Source organism: Meira miltonrushii (genome assembly GCF_003144205.1).
Source record: "Meira miltonrushii strain MCA 3882 unplaced genomic scaffold FA14scaffold_1, whole genome shotgun sequence".
Lineage (NCBI taxonomy): Eukaryota > Fungi > Basidiomycota > Exobasidiomycetes > Exobasidiales > Brachybasidiaceae > Meira > Meira miltonrushii.
Window position 1 is genome coordinate 4,118,527 of NW_020289943.1, and position 13,946 is coordinate 4,132,472.

Consider the following 13,946-nt stretch of genomic DNA (forward strand, 5'->3'; position numbering starts at 1 on the left):
AACATTCTGTAGAAAGCCAGTCCAGCAAAATGAATAATAAATTAAATGAGATGCAAAATAATACAGTGTAATGAAGAATGTGTGCGAAATGTGTAAATATGTAGATGATAAATGCTGAGTAAGAGAATAAAATAAGTTGATGCAATCAGTCAAAGGAGAGCTGAGCACCACCAAGAGAGCTTCGGATGAGTACACTGCTATCCTTTGCTGCCTCTGAATCTTGCGGTCCAATCGTTCCATGTTCTTGCAATCTGATCACATCTTTGCTCCGCTCAATGCTCTTGAAACCTCTTTGGTCTTTGGATGGTGGTGGTGTCATACCACTTCCGGAAAGACTTCCTTCCAATTGCCATTTACCGACGAATGCTTTGTGCATCCGTGCGAAAACAATGCCAACGCTTGTTGTCAATTTGGCTTGTAGCCCTGTTCCTTTTTCATGATCAACAAACACAACATCAACACCTCCATTCTTGCTTTCCGTTTCTACTCGTACATTCTTGGTTGGATTCAAGAATGAATCAGTTGGCAATCGAACAGCATACGATGCATGAATTGCACCATTTGACGTATACATTTCGATCGTTTTGTTGGTTTTCCAAATACCGCCATCCTTTGATCCTGCATGATCTTTTCCGCCTCCCAAAATATTTCCATTATTCGTTTTGGCAAGGATGTATGAGCTATCGAACCAACTGTTCCGCTTCAGCTCAATATTGCCAGTTTGTGAGATCAATCTACTTTCACGCCAAGCGGTGACTTGACTGTTCTCTTCTAATCGTATACTTCCTGTCATTGTCTCAAATCGAACTTCACCAGAATTAATGTTGCTATCAATTATGATATCGCCATTATAGGTTGTCACTTTCACCACGCCCAATGCTTGTATAGGGACATTTGCTCCTATCCGAACGGGTGTAACACCGCTTTGCAAGATGAAACGACCAAAGTATGGATGGGCAAGCTGGTCTCTCTTGGCGTGAGCTGGCTGAAGCGCTCTGCTCTCTTGGTGAGTCAAAATCATTTCGGGCTCAACAAAGCCACCTATAGACATTGCCGATGCTTGAACGTTCAAAGCTGCAACAGTTGCTCCAGCAGGGATAAGGATTTGAATGCGCATAAGAAGTGGGGGTGGGTTTCTGTTGACGTATTTGGCTGGCAATGGATAGGTGTATATTCCCACACCTTGAGTAACCAAGCCAGATGCCAACTTTGCCACTGTACTTTTCTCAAACACTTCCATTCGACTTTGTTCAAATTCCGCATCTACCACAACTGTCGCTTTGCCCTTTGGTGTTTGACCGGGACCTGTACCTTCAGGTACGAGTTTTACCTCAATTGTTCCAGGTACATGTCCCCTTCCCTCTGATAATTGGTTCTGTCTTGGTGGATCTGCATATACGAAGATACTCTCTGTAGAATGGAATCCTGTTGGAATATCAAGTTCGATCTTCGTTGTAGAGTGACAAACAACATCACCACGATGTGCTTTAGAATTTTGACATGATTCCAATGTCCAATTCGCATAAGATGTTATATGACCATCTCCTGAGATAGGACCGGGCCCTGATTCTGAAAGTTGTTGAACACCCACCCAAGGATAACCTGCACCCGCTCTAGGTCCGGCCTCGTCAAATGCAGGTCCACTTACGATAATCAAGAGCCATAAACCGGCCATGAACATGCCCACTTGAGCAAAACGACTTGTTGGCCAGAATCGACAAATGAAACTCCATATTTTGTAAAGTGCATGTTGCAATATGGATAGATCGGGAGCGCTCAAAGCGGAGAACAATTGTGAAACTTTCAGTGAAAGAGCAGATTTTCCCGTTGCTTCTTTGTATGATGGAGGGGGAGCAGCTGGTGGATATTTGTGTGCATTTCGCTCATCAGATGAACGAGATGGTTCACCGTATGCACCTGTTTCGTCGTCGATTGTAAAGCGAACGTCTGGATTTTCATCCTCTGCATCCCCTTGTTGGTTTAACAGAGGTACCTGATCTGATCTACTTGCCATGATGAATGATGGGTGGAATTGCCTTTTGAGAGGAGTTGAAAGCTAATCAGTGATGTGTTGATCTTGTCCTAGTAAGGCATCTCTTTGATCGTATGTTACTAAGCTGTAATTGAAATGATTTAAATTTAGAGCTTTTGTTGCATGCAATGCCTGCCTGCCTGCCTGCCTGCCTTCTTTCGCCACGAAGGGGCCAGTGCCCCCCATACACAGAGGCTAAAAGAAAAGGCTGCTTACTGCTGCTGCTGCTCTGAACAAGAGAGAGAGAGGGGCGTAATGCAAACGCGTGCGCACGTACGCTCGTTACTTTTTTAGTTGAATGCGTATTACAAGGCAATTCACCAGCGAGAAAAATCTATAGTTGATTTTTTAGACAATTCCGAGGTGCATCCGGTCAATTCAACATCATTCAAAAGATTCAACCTCTTGTTTATGATCATTAACACCTGATCGTCGTCTCTTGTTCCTGATCAAACAAGCTTGCTTTCAGACGAGAAGGGGAAAAGAAGGAAAAGAGGAAGAGAAAGCGTTCTTTGTGCGCGTATCCATCTTTTCCGCCTTTTTATTTTTATTTTTTTTCGATCTTGGGAGGGAACGGACGACGGCTGTTTTTTGTTGCGGAATTGGAAACCGTGTGTGTATTGCTTTTTATTGCATCTCCGATTTGGTTCATCGTCATCATCAAGGAATAGTATGGGTGATCGAGATATCGCTGCAAGTACAACAATGGCACCTGTAGCAACTGTACCTTTATCACATCACGAAAGTACAAGTGGCAATGCAAACAATTTGAATGCTGGTTCAACTTCTTCAATACATCATCAAAATCGTAAAGTGGAAAGACCTGCTTCGAAATCTAGACGAATGAGTTCAGGTGGATCACGAATGGCGGCTAACGGAAATGAAGATGGGGATGGGAGGAATGGATATGGTAGATCTTCAGCCTCAGACAGTTCTACTGAATGGTATCATGCTACAGCTGCAGACAAGCTTGGATCTGGGGCAACATCTATAGAAACACGGCCACAATCATCACCTGGCTCATCAAAAGCGGTAGAATCAAACAGTTCAGCAGATCGAAGAAAAACAGCCGAACCAAATACGCCTTATTTGGATCTGGTCACATATCCACCGCAAGATTTATTGAGAATATTGGCAGCACTTCTACATCAAATCGCTTCAGCAAATGATCAGCTGAGACCAAAGAATGGTGAATCATCAGAAGAAACAGGCGGCAGCACAAACGAAGAAGGTGGTAAAGCACGGCATAGAGAGAGAAATGCTGCGCCTGAACAAGCACTTGCGACACCTTCAGGTTCCAATGCAGATGATCTACTCAGTAAAGCAGGAGATGGAAATGGTGAAGGTGCAGATTGGCTGGGAGATGCCTCAGAGAGTGTGCTATCATCCTCGCAATTATTGCTTCTTCAACGAACGAAACCAACAACGGCCGCTTTGGGAGCATTGCATACGCCAAGCAGTACACTTTGCTTTCGTGCACGCAATATACCCAGCATATCCATCGAAGCGTATCTCTTGCGTATTTTGCGGTATTGTCCTGCAAGCTGTGAAGTGTTTGTCAGTCTCTTGGTCTATTTTGATCGGATGAGCAAGATGGGACAGGGAAATCCTGAGCGCATACTAGCTGGTAATGGGAAGAGTCACGAAGGAGATACGCCCTCAGATTCTCAGCAGAGCGGACAAGATGAAGATGATGGCTTGTTTGTTGGTATGCGTGGATTTGCGATCGATAGCTTCAATGTTCACAGATTGGTGATTGCGGGTGTTACAGTCGCAAGCAAGTTTTTCTCCGATGTCTTTTATACCAATTCTCGATATGCAAAGGTTGGAGGATTACCCGTTCACGAATTGAACCAGCTGGAATTGCAGTTCTTGCTGTTGAATGATTTCAACTTGATGATTCCATTGGAGGAAATGCAGAGATATGCGAATCAATTGCTCGTTTATGGAGGTGCAAGTCCAGATGTTTCGAGAGAATTGGTAGCGCCAAATCCACCGAACGACAAACAGAAACGGACAACAGCAGAAACGCCAGCTCCTCCTGTTGCATCCACAGAGCCGCCTGCATCACCTCGTATGCGACCTTCAGATCAGCAAGGAGATACCACAATGGGAGAAGGGTGATCTTTTCCCTTTTTCAGTACATATTTGTACGTCGTACACACATACATCTCATACAATCCGCATAATACATAGACACTTGGTATTTTCAGTCAAAGTGATACATTATACAATCGTGTGCGAAGAAGAAGAAGAAATGAGATGCAGAACAATAGACAGAGAACGAGATTAATATCCACCTCTTCCGCCTCTGAAACCACCACGACTTCCACCGCGGGGAGCACCACGACCTCCTCCAAAGCCACCTCCACGGCCACCTCCGCCAAAGCCACCTCTTGCACCACCACGACTGCCACCACGTCCGCCAAAGCCGCCACCTCGTGCACCGAATCCACCTCTTCCTCCTCTTGGTGCTCCTCTACCACCACCACGGCCACCGCCGCCACGTTTTGGTTTTGGTCCTTTTGTTAGAGCTTTTGGTTTAGGCAAGAAGCGTTCGACAGGTAAAAGTTTATCACCACCGATGAAAACTTTATCGTCTTTCTTGAACGAAGTAGCTTGCATTCCAGCGTCCATTTTAACGGTAAAAAAAACTTCGTTTATTGGACCTAAAATTTCATCAACTTTTCCAATTTGTGATTTATTTTCCAAATAAATTGGTGCGTTAAAATAAGGAACATGTTTTGCATCCGTACTTGAACATAACATTTCACCTTCTACTGCATGAACGAATGCGCCCATCTCTTGAACACGATCTGGTGGTCCTTGTGGTGCTCCTCCATATCCTCCTCTACCACCACCACGTCCACCGAAGCCTCCTCCCCGACTAAAACCTCCTCCTCCTCTTCCTCCTGCTCCACCTCGTCCACCTCTGAATGACATTATGTTGTTTGTATGTGTGTAGCGTGCGGTTCTTGCTTGGAGAACCTATCTACTTTTGCGAGTATGTGTGATGGATGATGAAGTATATGATCGCTTCCCATTCATTCAATCGTCAAAATTTTGGATTTCTTCTAGTGCTGCTCTTTACGCACAAATCACCGCTTATGCAGGCAGGCAGACAGTCTATAAAGAACCAATGCCAAAAATTCGTAGACAAGCACGTGGACTGCAAAAAAGCCCACTTTTTAAATTTTGCGCGCTTCAATCTTATTGCGTTTTACTAAGCAGACACGTGCACATCGTACAGCTTCATCGCTATGCCTCCTCATGGTACTGGTTGACTGGTAACAATATCTCGCTACTACCACTTCGTATAGATCTAAAGCCTCAAAAGCTCTTATGTTCACTCACTTTGATCGTTCCAATGTGAATTTGCATCCCATTTGTTCATGTATGAGAGAAAGCTCAAAATAAGAATAAAAGAATTAAAAATATGTCTATTGGTTTTAAAATTATTTATGCTTATAAAGACACTTGATAAAACAGTTCTCATGATAATCAGCACACAGAGCTTTATTCCAATGCTGTTCAAGCATAATCAATGATCATAGAAGCACGAGAACAGTATGTATCCAACGGTATAACATTACAGTAAGGATTACTGTATAAATATTATACCCAAAAAAATTTAATCGTTTCAAAGGAGATCCAAGTAAATTGATCCCATTCACTTAGTATGCACAGCAATACCAAAGGAGCACAGAGTATCCAGTAGGTACCAACGAAGCCCTTACATCCGTGAGTGCTACTGTTCCTAATAAGTTGAAAGACAAGATATGCTCTTTATACCTATTCAGCACTTATTTATCCACTCGAAAAATCCATAAGAACACACCTGACTCATGCGATTAGGATTATAGATGCTATTCATGATACGAAAATCCAATTACACATATCAATAGGAACGGAATCTTTCAATTGTCATAAAGAAGGTATTCTTACATCGATGGCGCGCGCTCACGGAACAGGGCATAGCCTGCGCATATGTATGCAGATATCCCATATCACTCAACGCCAATATGAATCGATACACAACACACAGGCAACTCAGCAGAGAAGTCACACTCATCACACGCAAAAGATAAAAGGCGCCATAGATCACGATTGTGACATACTGATTACGAGGCTATAGTACAAGAGCCAAATGGCATATATGGACGCTGAAGGAATGATGTTCCTCAGGAAAAAAGGAGATGCTTAAGCACCGAAACCGTACAATGTGCGGCCTTGACGTTTGAGAGCGTAAACGACATCAAGAGATGTAACTGTCTTGCGCTTTGCGTGTTCGGTGTATGTGACTGAATCACGAATGACGGATTCCAAGAACAATTTGAGAACACCACGGGTTTCGTCGTAGATCAAACCTGAAATACGCTTAACACCACCACGACGAGCCAAACGACGGATAGCTGGCTTTGTAATACCTTGGATGTTGTCACGCAAAATCTGAAGAGTGTTAAAGAAAGAGTCAGATAATGATGATCATAAGTAGTTGTCTATTATAATGTTACTCACCTTACGATGACGTTTGGCACCACCCTTACCGAGACCTTTACCACCTTTTCCACGACCAGACATTATGAATTGAGATTTGAGTTACGAAGGGGGAGAGCGCGAAAGCGAAGATGTTCGTAGTTGTGGGGGAACAAGTTTGGTGTAAGCTGTTGAACAGATGGGTCTTTATAATTTTCCGACCTCTTGCGCGCATGTCAAAGGGTAAACAGTGTAGCGTAACAGTTTAATTAAATGGAACACATGCATAACTTCACGAGATACTCTCTTAGAGACTGCATGCATACTTTATTGCGCACTGCATCAAACCACACTCTTAACACAATCGGTGCGCTAAATCCAACAAGGCACACCGAATTAAGCACGCACGCGTACACGCCATTTGCACCAGAGCGTGTGTGTGTGGATTGAAACAAATCGGCGATTAATTCTTCCTTAAAGACGCGTTCAGAAATGGCGTAAAGAGAAAGTTGTTAATGGCTCTGATCAAAATTACGTTGGAAATGGCGTTTGATTTTCATGCATGTTGTACACAAAAATGCAAAAATACACACCTCACGTAATTTTGAACAGGCAAAGACATAGGCCTATTTTGCATATTCGGCCACCAGCATTCCGCTATCCTTACTGATGTGCCCGCATTACACAGCGACAGAACACTATAGCAGTCCAGGGTGGAAATAAATCGGTGTGTCTGTTTGCAAATGCACAAATGACGAAAATAAGAGATTAACCACTGCTGATGTGCTTAGTCGCAACCTCTGAACAACCCTTGTCTATCGGATGATGATAATATCCCGTCGCTCCGCAATCGAGATGCAATAACGTATGCATGACTATACGATCTAGTCCGTTGTACTGCCTGTGTGCCCCCGGAACATTTAGCGTTACATGTCAAATCCCTAATCAACACAAAATTCCAAAAGCCTTTACGCGATAAAATTTGTACGTGTTCAAACGCGGTGTGTTACAATCTGGTGCGCCATTTCCATATGCACATGCATGCACATCCTGGTAAGTATTGAACAAAGTGTTGGTCTTTTTTTATGCCTCTGTCTGCCTAAACCTGCTTCATACTTCTCGGCACAACAAGGCAAACAAGACCGAATCATACAAATACAAGCTTTTCCAAGATTGATTCCCTTCCTCACATCCACATCTTTGCTCCTGTCTACTATCCTTTAGACTATCTTCTAACAAACATCAAGTGAGTATCTCAACTAGGTGGCATTCTTGGAGATCATATCACTTGCCTGCTATTATCATTATCATCACCATCCTCGAACACACTTGCTGACAATTCAACTCCTTCCTCACCATCAGAATGGCCCGCACAAAACAAACAGCCCGTAAATCTACTGGTGGTAAGGCACCCCGTAAGCAATTGGCCACCAAGGCCGCACGCAAATCTGCCCCATCAACTGGTGGTGTCAAGAAACCCCATCGTTACCGCCCAGGTACCGTTGCTTTGCGTGAAATTCGTCGTTACCAAAAGAGTACCGAATTGTTGATCCGTAAATTGCCTTTCCAACGTTTGGTTCGTGAAATCGCTCAAGATTTCAAGACTGATTTACGTTTCCAATCAAGTGCAGTTTTGGCTTTGCAAGAATCTGCTGAAGCATACCTTGTCTCCCTATTCGAAGACACCAACTTGGCCGCCATTCACGCCAAGCGTGTTACAATTCAACCCCGTGACATTGCTTTGGCTCGTCGTTTGCGTGGTGAACGCACTTAAACGGTGTGTGTGCATATCCATTTGCTTTCGTGACCGGTTGAACTTTTGACATCACTTGTATACAATATAACCTGTCTATGGCCATGAGGAGCATTTTCAAGACCTTTTGTTATGCTTTTTCTTCATGTTTTGCCACTTGTACCATTACTATCCTCTATGACGCTCTGTTAATCTGAGAGTTGCTATTATCTACTTCTTTGTGTGATGTCTGTTCGATTGAGTATTCTCTGGTGTAATTTGCCAGACAACGGTATTTGCAGCATTAGTTGCAATAGCGACCTGTGGTGCGGGAGCTCTAAAACCGTTTGCCGAGAGAAGACGCATTGTAAAGGGGATGATGATTATGTGATCACAAGCTCTACGAGAACACCTTGTGATCAATTGCCAAGAGCTGTTTGTTCGGCCAGTAATGCATGTAATCTCACATGAGCATCATTCAAAAGAACACGTTAGCGTTAGAACACTTGAAGGTGCATTAGACTGCATACATCAAAATCTTACAAAAGACGCCGTACGACTGAGAAGTAGGGAGATGGGGAATGGATTCGTTGTTGACGTCGGATAATTTGGTTGCTCAACAGAAAGCTCTTTGCAAATGAATGCACGATCTGACATGCTTAACAGGCGAAGATCTTTCATTGTCAAAAGAACAAGTCATCATATGTGACATTTGATTGGTCGACCGTACCCTTCTGGCTAGAATGGAGAATCATCCACTTCTTTCAATCCCCCTGAAGCTTGAGAAGAAACCCTATCTTCATTGCAATTAACATACCTTTGATCGTCTTATGATGATGCAATCATAATAAACGTCCAATTTGATGACAAGAATTTAATCTTTCACCATATGCAAGCCAAGACGCATAGGTTATGATTTTTTAGTCAGAGAACAATCTGAGGATTGCAAGAATATAAGTTGAGAGTTGGAGGCACTTGAACTGTGAAAGGCTAGTTTAGTATTAGTGTAAAAACTTCTTCTTTTACCCTTATAGTTGTTGTGTGTAGCCAAAAATACTTTTTTTCTCCCTGTAAAATCGGCGCGAAAGGGGTGGGTGTGGCGCCCAACGCGTTCTTACATGTTTAAATGAAGTACAGTTCATTTGCCTAAGCGGAAAGAATTCATTGCTGCGCCTTGCCGACTAAAGTGATTAATGTACAAAAAAGAACAACACACTGCCGTTGTACCTAACAGGACCAGTACGTTACATTTTTACCATTCGGCTTTTGAGTACGCGTACAAAAAAGAACAAGGCACGGCACAGTAGCCCGCGAACGCGTTAAGATCACTATAACAGCCTTAAGTTTGATTTTAGGGTTCGTATGGGAGGCGAAAGAGGGTGAGTTTTTTACATGGCACATTACCACCCACCTGTTACGTTCAGCTTTCTTTTTTCTTTTGGCTGAACAGGCAGACAGGAACGTATTTACCGATGTACTGCATGCGCCAACACACACACAATCAGGAGATTCAAAAAGGCAGATTTCGAGCGGTTTGCCGCTTGAGAGAGAAAAAGAAGCAGAAGAAAACACACACAACGATTTACACTGTACGTGATAAATAAACCCCTTCTTTTTTTTCTCCTTTCTCATCACCATCAACAACATTTTTCACTCCCCAGCATCCTTACCCTTTCCCCTTCTCTCTCTCTTTTCAAACAAAGTTCGTTTGAACGACCAACACTACAACTTTCAGCACTCTTTTGAAATTTGCTATCAAGAACCGTCTGTGACAGTATCTAGCATCAACGTACAAAAATAAAACCAATCTTTTCATCTGAATTTAAACACAACAACTGTTCAACATGTTCAAGTTTACTTCTTTCCTCACAATCGTCCTCTTCTTGGCCGTTTCATTGCAATTGGCATCTGCATCTCCCGCTTTCACTAGCCCTGTCGCATCTACAAGCGCAGAAGGTGGTGGTAAACTTCAAATCAAATGGATGGATGACGGTAAATCACCCAAATATGATGCACAGAACTGGGGAAATTCCACTCTCTATTTAGCAGCAGGAAGTCAGAACGTTCAATACAAGCTACAAAAATTGGTATCAAACCTTTCTAGCAACCGTCATGGCGGTAGTTGGACAGTTGACAAAACTATCGGTCCAAGTGGAAAGTACTACTTTATCCGTATGGAAGGATCTAAAACAGACTCTTCCGGCAACCCGGTCATGGCTTTCTCTGCCCGTTTCGAATTAAAGGGAATGTCTGGTCAATTCAACAGCACAGTCATGGCTGCTGCCACAGGTGCAGAAGGACCCGCTGCAAGTGGAAGTAACTCTTCTTCTTCTGCTTCTTCATCTTCTGCACCAACAACAGGTCAAACTGGTATGAACCAAGCCACTCTAACAACTAGCAATCCTTCTTCTAATCCAACACCAAACAATGCTTCCACAAGCAAAAATACAACTTCAAGCGCTGGTCGTTTGTCTTCCCTCAACGTCGTTTCCCTCGTTGGCTCTTTTGCCGTGGCTGCAGTCGGTGTTGCTGCTATGGCCTAAATTGAGATCTGTTACGTCATTTCGCTCTTCTTTGGCACGTCAATAGATCTCCCGTCATCGTTTGCTCAATTTTCATTGGATGAGGATCATTTCCAATATGCCCTTGAAGGTTGGGCAAGATGCATGACACTTTCACCTTCCCTTATCCCCTTATTTATTTTTTCTTATTCTCATTTATAGTATGATTAGTACCTTTCTTATTTTATTGATCATCTTCGCGCATCTAATTGTTTGCGAGCATCATCATTTCCTTATTCATGTTCCATTTCTCTGCTTCAGCACGCCAATACTATGCACTCAAATAGAGTAAATTGTGTGTGATCAATAGGTAACTTCTTAAAAACAAAGAAAGTATTGAGAGCAACCATTACAAATCTATTGACATGAAGTATACACGCAGATTACACACTCTCTTTTCTCCACACTTAAAGTGCATGCAAAAAACACATGCGTGCAGTCAACCGGCTCTTGATAAGGGCAGCCGATAAGTCGTCTGACTCCACCACAACAACCACGCGTTCAGGGGGGTCGGGATTTAGGTGTTGTATGGCTAATTCATATCCTCACTTTGATCCTTATCATCACGATCACAACCCTTCGTCATGGTATCAAGGCAAGATCAAAATGTCCAAGATGAAAGGCAAGTTCCACATACAACGCCTGCGAGAGTAGGATGGAGGCGGCTATTAGCCACTTCAAGATCAACTGCCGCTGTTTTCATCGTTGCAAATTCACTCACAGCCGGATCGATATTTTGTTTCCCTTTGTTCGGTCCAAAGATAACGACTGATTTAGGTTTAAGTTTAACCCAAACAAATGCCATTTGGTCAGCCGCAATTTTGGGTCAATATGCTTCAGCGGCTATCTTTGGACATATTGCCGATACTTATGGACCAAGACCTTTATCGTTCATGGCTTCAATCCTCTTTGGTGTTGGATATGTTTTAATGGCACATACAGAAAGTGATGCGATATCACATCACTCGTCATCTTCATCATCAGCCAGCTCCAATAGGGCAAACTTTGTAGCAATGGCGGCTTATTTTGTTCTTGTTGGTACAGGCGTTGCTGCAAGTATATTCTCTGCTCTTCGATCGTCTACCTCGCATTTCAAGTCACATCCTGGTTTGGCACTTTCGATTCCATTAACGCTTTTCAGTCTATCTTCACTTTTCCTTTCAGCATTTGCATCCCTCTCATTCTTCACCGACCCGAATACGGGCGACCTCAATAGTCCAAAATGGTTGGCATGGCTTGGAGCTGCTTTGATGATCACTAATGCACTATCAGCCTTTGGCCTTTCTGTACCGGCTGAAGGCCAAGGACACGATGAGGCTGCAGCTGAGGCAAGACAAGACCAAGACGAACCTGTAACGGAGCGGACGGCATTATTAGGCTCACGGCCATTGCCAGCCTTTCTCTGGTCGATCCCATACAATCGTGATCCATCAGATTATCCACGTGAACCTTTGTTGAGCTTGAAAGAGTATCTCTCTGCACCTTCAGTATGGATAATGGGGATAGTACTGTTTGCTGGAGTGGGTGGAGCAGAGATGGTGATGGGATCTATCGGAAGTATTGTTGTGAGCCTACGAGCCGTACATACTGCCTTAGATGGTGACAATCAAGATGACAAGACTCGATTAGGAAGAGAAACATTGGCCTTGCGAACACAACAAGTGCAGCTATTAGCTATCGCCAATACTGTTTCACGACTGCTTGTAGGGCTGTTGACCGACCTTTGCTCTCCACAAGCATCAAGTAAGAGACCTTCTGCGATTTCCAACAACGCGAGCCGTGCCGATGAAGCAAGCTGGAAAAAGGCTCTGCAAAGGTTCACGATAAGCCGATTATCCCTTCTTCTTGTCGGATTAGCACTTCTGTGTGTCACTTTTATTTATTCTTCAATATTTGTCGATCGAGTTGACAGACTTTGGCTCGTTAGCTTAGCAACCGGAACAGGGTATGGGCTAACATTTACTGTATTACCATCTACGATCATTTGCGTTTGGCCACAACAATTTGGTCGCAACTATGGACTGTTGACCTACGCTGCCGCTCTCGGAAGCTTGTTTTTCTCAATGCTGTTCGCAAATATTAACGATAGAATCGCATCTCGTCAATTTCCCATCAAGATGCCAGACGACAAAATGAATCTTCTTGCTGAAGCACAACAAGCCATTTGTCCATACGGAAGGGAATGTTTTGCACCAAGCTTTGCTTTTGCTGCTCTGGTTGTAGGCGTTGCATTCTTTGCCACAGTACCGCTTTGGCGAGCATGGAGAACGCTTCTTTAGATATGTAGAAGTCATATATCATTTAGAACTTACGACGTATTATCAACTCAATTGTACTATAAGCATCATCATTCAATGTATATCTGCCTCTCACTTCACTCAAACTAGATGAATAATGGTATCATTGAGGAGGAAGGGAGTTAGAATCATCAAAAAGTCACAAAGGACAGTCTATTAAGCGGAACGGGGAATGGCAAGCAGGCAAGGAACTAACTGAGATATTCTTGTATGTTCTTATGCGTTGTCTTTTGCATATTTGGCATAGCATACTTTGCACCGTGGAATACCCACATTGGAGTAGTGATTTTAACTTTTTCGGTGACAAAACAAACTTCATCACCTGAAGATCCTTCTACGGTCCATGTATGCTCAGTGATGATTCCGTATCCTGCATCGATTACCCAATGTGAGCCATAAGATGTTTTCTCAAATGTAGCCGACCAAGATGGTTTTGGAATCAATGGGATGCCTCCTTTAGCCGTGCCTGTGAGGTGTAACGTAGTTTTTGAGGTCAGTATTTATGGTGACAATGATCTCCTCATGCCTACTCACCTTCCCATTTACCAGTCTTTTCATCATATTTGATCGAATCCTCTTCTGTTCCTCCACCCGAGATGAGAAATCGTTTTGGATCTTGTAAAAGTGCCAAAGCTTCAGCTTTTTTGACACTGAGAGGCGTTGTTAATTCATATTGGTGAGATGGCATTTTCGTTCTTATGTTGATCAAGAATGAGAATTGTGATGGTGATGATTATGCAAAGTTACCTACCTTATTTCATTCCCCTATCATGCTGACAGATCTGATCAATTGTTAGGGCTAAATTAAACTGCGTTACGCTTAAGCCACCCCCCTCCCCTTTTAAACG

The 13,946-nt window shown here is 43.3% G+C and overlaps 7 protein-coding genes across 7 annotated transcripts; 4 read left to right on the top strand and 3 right to left on the bottom strand.

The window, feature by feature from the left end:
* Positions 1-45: 45 nt before the first annotated feature.
* FA14DRAFT_188258 (uncharacterized protein) lies at positions 46-2,109 on the bottom strand. Its single transcript, XM_025501646.1, has one exon. It carries the CDS (start codon positions 2,012-2,014, stop codon positions 146-148), a length of 1,869 nt encoding a protein of 622 aa, XP_025358548.1. The 5' UTR covers positions 2,015-2,109; the 3' UTR covers positions 46-145.
* Positions 2,110-3,442: 1,333 nt separating this feature from the next.
* FA14DRAFT_114892 (cyclin-related 2) lies at positions 3,443-3,973 on the top strand (the record flags this gene model as incomplete). Its single annotated transcript, XM_025496076.1, has 2 exons — positions 3,443-3,659; positions 3,723-3,973. Coding segments are annotated over 2 exons (468 nt in total), but the record flags the coding sequence as incomplete, so codon positions are not given.
* Positions 3,974-4,213: 240 nt separating this feature from the next.
* Positions 4,214-5,143, bottom strand: FA14DRAFT_131510 (Gar1-domain-containing protein). Its single transcript, XM_025496935.1, has one exon. The coding sequence runs from the start codon at positions 4,973-4,975 to the stop codon at positions 4,322-4,324; it is 654 nt and encodes a 217-aa protein (XP_025358550.1). The 5' UTR covers positions 4,976-5,143; the 3' UTR covers positions 4,214-4,321.
* A 975-nt stretch (positions 5,144-6,118) lies between these two features.
* On the bottom strand, positions 6,119-6,909 carry FA14DRAFT_188261 (histone-fold-containing protein). The gene is made up of 2 exons (XM_025501647.1): positions 6,551-6,909; positions 6,119-6,481 (listed from the first exon to the last, which is right to left on the bottom strand). The coding sequence occupies exons 1-2, from the start codon at positions 6,611-6,613 to the stop codon at positions 6,233-6,235; spliced, it is 312 nt and encodes a 103-aa protein (XP_025358551.1). The 5' UTR covers positions 6,614-6,909; the 3' UTR covers positions 6,119-6,232.
* A 798-nt stretch (positions 6,910-7,707) lies between these two features.
* FA14DRAFT_159901 (histone H3) lies at positions 7,708-8,467 on the top strand. The gene has a single exon (XM_025498443.1). The coding sequence runs from the start codon at positions 7,872-7,874 to the stop codon at positions 8,280-8,282; it is 411 nt and encodes a 136-aa protein (XP_025358552.1). The 5' UTR covers positions 7,708-7,871; the 3' UTR covers positions 8,283-8,467.
* Positions 8,468-9,858: 1,391 nt separating this feature from the next.
* On the top strand, positions 9,859-11,025 carry FA14DRAFT_159903 (uncharacterized protein). The gene has a single exon (XM_025498444.1). The coding sequence runs from the start codon at positions 10,085-10,087 to the stop codon at positions 10,781-10,783; it is 699 nt and encodes a 232-aa protein (XP_025358553.1). The 5' UTR covers positions 9,859-10,084; the 3' UTR covers positions 10,784-11,025.
* A 222-nt stretch (positions 11,026-11,247) lies between these two features.
* FA14DRAFT_159904 (MFS general substrate transporter) lies at positions 11,248-13,207 on the top strand. Its single transcript, XM_025498445.1, has one exon. It carries the CDS (start codon positions 11,386-11,388, stop codon positions 13,078-13,080), a length of 1,695 nt encoding a protein of 564 aa, XP_025358554.1. The 5' UTR covers positions 11,248-11,385; the 3' UTR covers positions 13,081-13,207.
* The last annotated feature ends 739 nt before the right edge of the window (positions 13,208-13,946 follow it).

Coding starts and splice junctions, on each gene's coding strand:
- FA14DRAFT_188261 (XM_025501647.1), bottom strand. CDS start 6,613: ATGTCTGGTCGTGGAAAAGGTGGTAAAGGTCTCGGTAAGGGTGGTGCC. Junction 6,482..6,550: donor GTGCCAAACGTCATCGTAAG/GTGAGTAACATT, acceptor AACACTCTTCAG/ATTTTGCGTGACAACATCCA.
- FA14DRAFT_159903 (XM_025498444.1), top strand. CDS start 10,085: ATGTTCAAGTTTACTTCTTTCCTCACAATCGTCCTCTTCTTGGCCGTT.
- FA14DRAFT_159901 (XM_025498443.1), top strand. CDS start 7,872: ATGGCCCGCACAAAACAAACAGCCCGTAAATCTACTGGTGGTAAGGCA.
- FA14DRAFT_159904 (XM_025498445.1), top strand. CDS start 11,386: ATGGTATCAAGGCAAGATCAAAATGTCCAAGATGAAAGGCAAGTTCCA.
- FA14DRAFT_188258 (XM_025501646.1), bottom strand. CDS start 2,014: ATGGCAAGTAGATCAGATCAGGTACCTCTGTTAAACCAACAAGGGGAT.
- FA14DRAFT_131510 (XM_025496935.1), bottom strand. CDS start 4,975: ATGTCATTCAGAGGTGGACGAGGTGGAGCAGGAGGAAGAGGAGGAGGA.